Genomic DNA, 9,099 nt, shown 5'->3' with positions numbered 1-9,099 from the left:
ATTTCTCAGAAAATTAGGAAACAACCTTCCTCAAGACCCAGTAATACCACTTTTGGGTATATATCCAAAGGATGCTCAATAGTGCCACAAGGACATGTGCTCAGCTATGTTCATAGCAGCTTTGTTTGTCATAGCCAGAACCTGGAAACAACCTAAATGTCCCTCGATCGAAGAATGGATAAGAAAAATGTGGTACATTTACACAATGGAGTACTACACAGCAGAAAAAAATAACATTTTGAATTTTGCAGGAAAATGGGTGGACCTAGAAAACATTATTTTGAGTGAGGTAACCCAGACACAGAAAGACAATTATTACATCACTCATAGGTGGTTTTTAAACATAAAGCAAAGAAAGTCAGCCTACAATCCCAGAGAACTTAGACAACAATGAGGACACTAAGAGAGACTTACATAGATATACTCTACATGGGAAGTAGAAAGTATAAAAAGACAAGGTCTCCTGAGTAAATTGGGAGCATGGGGACCTTGGGAGAGGATTGAAGGGGGGAGAGGAGAGGCAGGGAGGGGAGCAGAGAAAAATGTAGAGCTCAATAAATTTCAATAAAAAAAAGAAAGAAAATGACCTCCACACACTTGAGTACAAACCAGGAAAGTGCCTGCCCACAGAGTCTGATGACTGAACACTACACAGAAGATAGGAACAACAGTTGAAGCACAATTCATTTATTAATTCCTACCAGTGGAAGATATTTATGAATCTGAACTTAAATTTTCTCATTTCTACATAAAATACACATACACACACATCTACTTTAGAGGTAATTATAAAAGACATACTTTTTTGGTTTTGTTATTTTTATTTTGTTTTATTTGTTTGAGACAAAGTCTCACTAAATAGCCCAGGCTAGCCTTCAATTTATTATGTAGTCCAGGTTGTTTTCTGATACATAATGCTCCTGGCGTTAGTCTCCTGAGTTCTGGGATTACAGGCCTGTGCCACCACATTCAGCAAGAGATTTCCTCTTAAGTTTGAAAAGTACCATTAAAAATATTCTGCAAAGGCTGAAGAGATGACTCAGCAGTTGGTTAAGAGCCCTGGCTGCTTTTTGAGTCACCAGGATTTGATTCCCAGCATCTACATGACAGCTCACAACTGTCTGTAGCCCCAGATCAGGGGATCCAATGCCCTCTTCTGGCCTCCACAGTTCCAGGTCCACGAGAGGTACACAGATATACATACAGGTAAAACACTCATATGCACAAAACAAAAATTTTAAAAATATCTTGCCGCTTCTTCTCTCTTCTGGAGGTCAGGTTTGTAACAAAAAAGCCAGATCTAGAAGGCCCTGAGCAGGGTTCATATCTGGGCACACTTTGTATTTGATAGTGAATTTCTGACTACATTCCAGAGTCAATTATAATTATATTTTCTACACCTCCATTAACATGAATAACTGAGAGCTGACTGTACCTTGAATATTTACTCTGTAGTTCTTTTAAAGGCTGGCAGCAAAGCAAAAAAAAAATCCTAAAATCTACTCTGAAATCTGCATCCAAGGAACTCACTTAAGCAACGTCAATTAAATGCATGCTGTTTCAAAATTTATCACTAGCATGCCTGTGTTAGCAGTCACCACATTTCAAAGTGAGCAGGAAGGAAATGCAGTGGAGATCCCGGATAAACACTCTGGTTGACTCACTTTTCTGCAATCAAACTCAAATCAAGAAAAACAGAAATACAGAAATTATTAGAAGGCAGTAGAATATTGTGCCAGGCTCAGCCTCCGACAGCCGCACTCTGACGTCCTATCCACCTTTGACCTGTATAGGACTCAGAGTTGAAGAACCATGGCTCTGCCATTTAAGCTCCAGCTATGCCAATCACTCACTAATTATTGCCTTAGAGGTATTAAGTCCTCAACTTCCTTTTCTGTAAAATGTGAGAAAACATGCATAGAACACTTTCTCCCACAAAGTTATCATGGAAATTCAAGGAGCTAATACATACAAAACGTGCAGTATCAGTTTGGCAGCTATTATATTCAAATCCCTCAATGTCACAGACAAAGAATCTGACCCTCATCGAGGTAAAAGCTATTTTGTTCCAATCTCACAACTATGTAGGGTCAGTTTGCTCCTTAGGTCTTCAGCTTGCAATAGAGGACTGTCTCTCTGACACTAGCCAAAAACATCAATCTAGAAGTTTCAGGTGTTCAATACAAATAAAGAGAAAACTTAAAGGGGGCAAGCACGAGCTGGCAGGTAGGAGAGACGAGAAGGCAAGAAGAGGCACTGGCGAAGGGAACTTGTCCAGGAGGTGCTCCCTGTTTTGGGCCAAATGTGAAACTACCCCAGGCTTAGCTCCCATTACAGGTCTGCTGCCTCCAGGCAACACATTCTAATCTTGATCATAACTTTATCCTGGAGTCTAAGAAAATCCAGGACAACCAGCTGAGCAGGAAAAATGCGACAGCCAAAGGGTCGGTGACCTCTCTAGAGCTACATTAAGATGCTTGGATTCTTTTGCTTAGAGACAACTTGAAGGTGTTCTTCTAAAAAAAAAGAAAATATGACTACAATCGTGTATAGCTGTGGTCCCAAGGATATTGCCAAATAATAACAACAGACACAAACATTAATCAATTATAAGCAAGGCAGAAAACCGGAAATTAGACAGTGCTCAGTTCTAGGATATTTTCCATCAGCATGGTGCAACCAGGAAACAATATGTTCAAATGACAAAAAATATATAGGTCGTAATCACCATCATGTAATAATACCCTATAAAAGCACCACCAAGTATTAGGAGGGTTCAAAAATCTCCTTGGCCTTTGTTTGTTTGGTTGTTTCTGATGAAGAGTTAAAAACAACAGCTGTTCAGAGGAGCAGTGGGGAGCCACCCTAACTATACAAACCAAATGAAGACAAACAGGGAAGGTCAGAAGGAAATAATAAGCAGGAAGAGAAAAAGGTTTGGCAAAGGCAGACGGAACCTGAGAGTTGGACCCTTCAAAGAGCATGGCTAACATCAGGTTAGCATGGTACAGCAGCTCAGAGAAAAAAACTCCAGGCCAAAGTAGAACCATGACTGTTCAGGACCAGGAGGTGAGGTTTCCAGGAAAAGAGAAGATGGGAAATAGAAGGCAGCTCCTCTTTCAACTTCCTTCCAGCACTCAGAGAAGAACATTAGTCAACGACTGAACATCTACCTAGCATGTGGAAGGCTCTAGGTTCAACACACACACACACAGTAAGAGACAGAGACAGAGGCAGGAGATAGACCCAGACATTACTGCTAACAAGAGTGAGGAATGAGAATCTAGACAAAAACCCACCACGGCTCGGCTTTTAAATGCTTATGTATGAGAACTGCAGCCATCAGAAAAAGCCAAAGAAAAAGAAAATTATTTTAAAGGCAGTTGGACGGTCTATATTATTATTAAACAAAAGGGGCTACATTGTCATGGGATGGCTTGGAAATTTTAAAAGCAATACAATGAAATGCAATAAGTACAATACAATAAAAAGCAAAGCAATGAAATCCTATTAATTTGGTTTTCATGAAAGTGTATGCATTCTGAATTAATTTGGGAAAATGGAAAGAAATATCTTATTCTTTTTTAAACCACTGTTTTATATAAATTTTCTGGTATAATGTACTTTTACAAAGACCCAATTGAATCTTAAGAGATGAACAGGAACAACTCATAGGCAGAAGGTCGCAAGGAATGATCCATCTGTGCTATGGGGATAATGGACCTACCAAGACAGCCACGGTGCACAGGGAGGACCAGGGACAGCACTTCCAGGGGAAGTGAGCCGCAGTTATCTGATAAGAAGCAAACAGAATGGATTCCAGTCGCACTAACCAAGTATCCCTAACACCAGAGGTCTTTGAAAGAGTTAATCAAATAATGTATAAAGATAAATATCTTACAAGTCTTCTTAAAATGTTTGTCTTCAGGAGTGATTAAGAAAATTTAGTTAACTGCTGTGGACTAAAAACTTGATTCACTGAGAGTGTACAGGACCCAAACTGACACACTCGGTGATCAATACTAAGTCATCATAAAACTTACTTTAAAACCTAAAAGCAGCACATATGGCAGAAAAAGTAAAGCCTGAGAACCGTCAGTGATGCAAAGCTGCGCACTGAGAAACTGACGTTCATACAAGGACATAATGGCAGTCCTGCTCAGAGTGAAGGAGCAGTGAGTGCTTAGAGAGCACTGCAGGGTGGTCCCTTAGCAAATACTGAAGCTTTAGAAGAGAAGCAGTGTGAACTGACAGAGGATGCTGTTTCTCAGAGCAGACCATCAAGTTACTGAGCAATGCTATCACAGAATCTGACTGGGGCTCCCTAAGACGTCAGAGATACAAACAGATGGCTTAATGGTAAAACTGTCTATGCTAAAATCATAGTGCAGCAGGCACGTCAGGAGGGCAAGGTCAGAGAGCACAGGGAGCACTTTCTTCTCACACGCTCTGTTCCCGCAGAGTTACCATTCCCCTTACACATGGAAAAATTTTAGGGCATTTTTTTGCAGAAGCTTCTACTTCGATTTTTTTTTTTTTTTTTTGAGACAGGGTTTCTCTTTGGAGTCTGTCCTGGAGACCAGGCTGGCCTCGAACTCACAGAGATCCACCTGCCTCTGCCTCCTGAGAGCTGGATTAAAGGTGTGTGCCACCATCGCCCGGCTCTCTACTTCAATTCTTTATCCTCTTCATTTATTCCAGTCTCAAAATACCACCAAAGAAGAGCAGCGCTGAACACGAAACCATTGATAAACAGGCTCTTTCTTTTTCTTTTTCTTTCTTTTTAGGCATGATCTCTTTATGTCTGCTGGCTGTCCTGGAACTCGTTATGTAGGCCAGGTTGGCCTCAGGCTCAAAGAGATCCATCTGCCTCTCTCTCTGAGCACTGGGATTAAAGGCATGGATCACCACGCCTAGTTAAAGTATTCACGTTTGAAAAATAATGCTGTAATTTATTTCATGTTCTTACCTTCTTTCATATAGCTACAAACTAAAATTCATATATATTCATATAGCTATGAACTAAAATTCATAGTCTGCACATATTACAAAATAAAAATCTGACTTTGTATGCTGAGATCACTTGTATAAACCCGCCTCCAATGGCTACAGCAAGAAGTGTCACTTTACAAAATGAATTTTAATAAATAAACAACATCTTTTAAAGAAGCAAAGCAGTAGGTTGCCCATCAAAAGGGCACAGCTCACCAAGCTCTGTCTTTACCACAGGAATGAGCAATTGGTCTAAGAAAGGCAATGGCCCCAGGAAGTTCATAAATTCAACAACTAAAGAATAGGTAGCCTGGGAATGAGTTACAGCCCGAAAGCCTAGGAAATTGTGTCAGGAAAAACTCTGTGAGTTCAAAAAAATACATAGATCAAATAAACATTTCAAGTTTTGAACAGTACATTTAAAAACTGGTCCAGAAGGAGCAGGGGCAGGTTCACGCTTGGGGTCCATTTTGTAACCTAGTCCTCTTCACCTGGGGGTTAGCAATAGGGTGCCACCCACACGTGGTAGAAAGCCAGCCATAGCGTCCAAGCTTGACTGAATTTTAAAAGTGACACTGCAATCAGATATCATCCAAGGACAGTCTAGAATTTCAGGGTGCTCTTGATCATTAAAATTAGCTTTTACATTTTAACAGGATGTAAATGTATTAAATATATACTTGTATTTTTGACCTAGTAAAGTAGTGCCCCAAATACATATTTATAAAGAAAATTTTTATTATGCATACCCAAGAGGTTATGTAATACCAATTAAAATAAGCAAATTATCATCTACAATACAGAATTTATATATCTCTTTAACGATTAAAATTTGCTTTAGCAAATTTTAGCAATATCCGCACAAGAATGAAGAAATGCAAAGCTAAGCAGTGCAAGGAGGAAAGCGAACCCTTGCACGGGTTTTGGTTTGTTAGACAGAAGAAGAAGGCGTATTTCCAACAGATGGAAAGTAAAATGGAATAAAGTTATACTTGCCTGCATTAATTTCCCTTCCGCTGGAGTTACTTCTGCAACACCAGCAAACACGCCTTCCAAAGTGAGATTCAGTTTTCCAGTGGGGTCCATTTTCAGGGGGATCACTCTGATAATAGCTTTCTGTTCTGCTGATCTTTCAGACTCCACCGCTGCTGCCAGCACGGGTCCTGTGCGTCCAAAGCCTGCATGCAGGGTAGCCATCAGCAGCCAGGGCCAGAGGGCAGCCAGCTGCAGCTGCTGGCCGCCACTCATGCTACCAGCTGCATCAATGCTCTTCGGCCATGCATACTGCTTCCACTAGCTCATCCCAAAGGCAGGTTCTCAGATCCAGAAAATGGAGGGGAAAGACGCTGTGTTTCAGTTTCCGAAAGCCAAGTCAGAGCTCTGGTCCTTCCTGTCTCTACAGTGTATTCCCAAGCACAGGGGGCATTCCTGATTGGGAGGAGAAGAGGGTTTGTTTGTTTGTTTTCAGCCCACTTCTGGGGCAGGTATGTCATTTTCTCCCATCGTCACTGTGGGTACAGAAACACCACCACTGCTCGCTGGAATTTCCAAATGTGCCTTAGAGCCAGCGTGGACTGGTTGTGTGTCAGATCACTTGCTGCTGGTCTTCCATATGCATCCGATTTCTGAGGCACGAAACCCAGTGTTGAGGAACCAAAACCAAGGGAGCCGGCTAAGCAGTGCATCAAAGTGAGGAGGCAGAGCTCCAGCTCAGAGCTCAGAAGATGGCCCTTGTTAACCAGAAAAATGGTCCGTTTTAAATGGTTGAAGACCATGAGGGGGTTTTCTTTTTAATAGGAGAGGAGTGGAAATTAATTAGGCCACACCTGGAGGGATGCCTACAGTGGCTACAGTATGAATTCATTAAAACGTCCATGCTAGATTGTGTTTCAGCAGAGCCCAGAGTTCTAGGCCTACTGAATTTATACACTTTTAAAGAACTTCAATATATTTTTTTGTGTTCCACCAAAAGTACCTGTAAAATTAGGCACAGATTCATATATCTTTGACATCCGACAGAGTAAATCTGAATGCCAAAACCTCTCCCAACTCCCATATCGGGATACTCAATGAGGTCAGCTTTCCAGGTATTTCCCAGTTCAAATTTGTTTCCACTTTCCTTTCTTGCTCAGGGATTCCAGATTTTATTCTCCAGCTTGAGAATATCAAGCACTTTGGCTTTCCTCAACGTGCTGTGGAAACTACTATCCAGACCTTAGAATCTGTAATCTCTGGGACTCAGAAGAAAACAAAGGACTGTTCCTAACACGTTTTCAAATTCCTTGAGGGGGTGGGGAATAAAAGATAGGGGGGAAGTCACAGGCTCTAAGTCGAGCACCTGGATGGGGGGGGATCAAGCAGAGTAGAGCAGATCTGGGGTATTTCTAGGCTCCTATGAAACTTCAGATTCTTGTATAAGCATCAGATTTTAAAATAAGCACGCTCAAGTAACTATCAATGCACTTCCCTCACAAAGCCTACTGCGTTCTGAGGTCAAGTGTGAAAATCCTACAGTCTTCAGTAGTGCTCAAAGCCAAGCCACTGGACATGAGCCTGCTATATAGACTCCTTACTTTTGCTGAGACAGAGGTAGGGAGAAAACAAAAAAAGAATTTCAAAAGAAATATGCAAACCTGTTGCGCCGTCGGGCCCACTGGAATCCACGGGGGTGAAACAAATTCAATTATGCTTTTATAAATCCTGCTTTAAAAAGATCTGAGCTGCTTAACCCAGTGCGGCTCAGTCTTCCTCCACCTTCTCACTCAGCAGTCAGACAAGTGCACACACTACAGGTAGGTGCCGAGAAATCCCGAAGCCTGAGAAAGCAATCCACGCAGGTCAAAGGCAGAAACTTATTCCAGGACGAGAGCTACTGTCCTCAAGGACTCTGGAAATGCTTAAAGAAGATCCAAAATCATCCCCGAAATCTAACAAAAGTCCTTTCCCCCAGCTTCTGTACAGAAAATTAAATGATCAGCTCTTGAAAGACAACGAAGTAGTAAATACAACAATTCAATACCAGAAACAGAAAATCCCAGAGGGAGAAGGCGGTATCTCTGAATCATGGATGGACTTGGGAAGTTCAGAAGAGGGAAGGACTCACGCTTCCTTTCCAGAGACAATTCTGGATCAGCTCCCCACAGCAGGAAGCCTGTGGTTGGTAATTGGCGTTCTAGCTCTAACTCCCTCCCCTGGGACTGCAATCACACTCTCTACCTGCTGACAAAGTGAGGGTGGAGCAGCTACACGCAAGCCCGCCCCGCCTCCTCGGGGTGCACGCCCTCGCAAACTTAACCAAGTCTTCTCCCTCTCTCTTCCTGGTTCTCGCTCCTTTACTCCCTCTAGCGAGCCACAGCGCAACTGCACTCAATTCAATCAGTCCTTACTTTTCCCGACAGCTATATAAATCAGGGCCACTCAAACATATCTAAGAGAATTCTGTAAGCAATAGGGCACAGATGGTGGTATGAGGAAATAAACAGAAAACATAAAAGAATCCAAAAGACAAAAGGGTGGCGCAAAGTCTTGCAAATACCAGTTCAAATAGATTTCTTTTCTTTCCATGTTTTAGTGTCCATAAATGGCACACAGCCTGGACTGAGAGATCTTACACTGCAGTACTTGTTGCTTTTTGTTGGCCACCCTGGAAAGCTTCTGTGCGTTTTCTACATAGATTTTCTTCAGTTCTTATACTGTAAGTTCAGTAGCTCTGTCTAAACTGTAGCTGTATGGATCTTTCAAATCAGGCTGGTGTCAGAAGTCTGGAATCTGCTATTTCCATCTCATTCTTTGCGGCAGACCTATTCTTTCAAAGTAAAACTGTAAGCCAAGAGTTAAACTTATGCTTTGAGCTGAAGCAATGGCTCAGTGGTTAAGAGCACTTGCTGCTTGCTCTTTCAGAGGACTGGGGTTCAGTTCCCAGCATCCACATGGTGGCTCACAAACTCTCTAACTCCAGTTCTAGGGGATCTGACGCCCTCTTCTGGCCCCCACAGGCACTGCAGGCAAAACACCCATACATGTAAATCTTTTTTAAAAAGTTAAATATGCTAAATAAAAACAGTTTAGGCAGCTGAGTGGTGGTGGCATACACCTTTAATCCCAGCA

General features: G+C 41.9%; 1 protein-coding gene across 3 annotated transcripts in view; it reads right to left on the bottom strand.

The window, feature by feature from the left end:
- The window catches only part of Rnf43 (ring finger protein 43), a 68,620-nt gene extending 60,427 nt beyond the window's left edge, over positions 1 to 8,193 (bottom strand). Inside the window, exons 1-2 of one of the 3 annotated variants that reach the window (XM_050156677.1) lie at positions 7,626 to 8,193; positions 5,989 to 6,722 (exon numbers count right to left, since the gene is read on the bottom strand). In XM_050156677.1, coding sequence (XP_050012634.1) covers positions 5,989 to 6,240 — 252 coding nt within the window. In that variant the 5' untranslated portion in view covers positions 6,241 to 6,722; positions 7,626 to 8,193. The remainder of the gene's footprint in view (positions 1 to 5,988; positions 6,723 to 7,625) is intronic. The other 2 variants (XM_050156678.1, XM_050156679.1) reach the window with 2 other exon arrangements.
- Positions 8,194 to 9,099: the final 906 nt, after the last annotated feature.

This window comes from Alexandromys fortis, unplaced genomic scaffold (assembly GCF_014885135.2).
Source record: "Alexandromys fortis isolate MF-2015 unplaced genomic scaffold, M_Fortis_MF-2015_v1.1 scaffold_31, whole genome shotgun sequence".
Lineage (NCBI taxonomy): Eukaryota > Metazoa > Chordata > Mammalia > Rodentia > Cricetidae > Alexandromys > Alexandromys fortis.
Note: the sequence above shows the minus strand (reverse complement) of the source record. Positions and strands in the feature narration are given on the sequence as shown.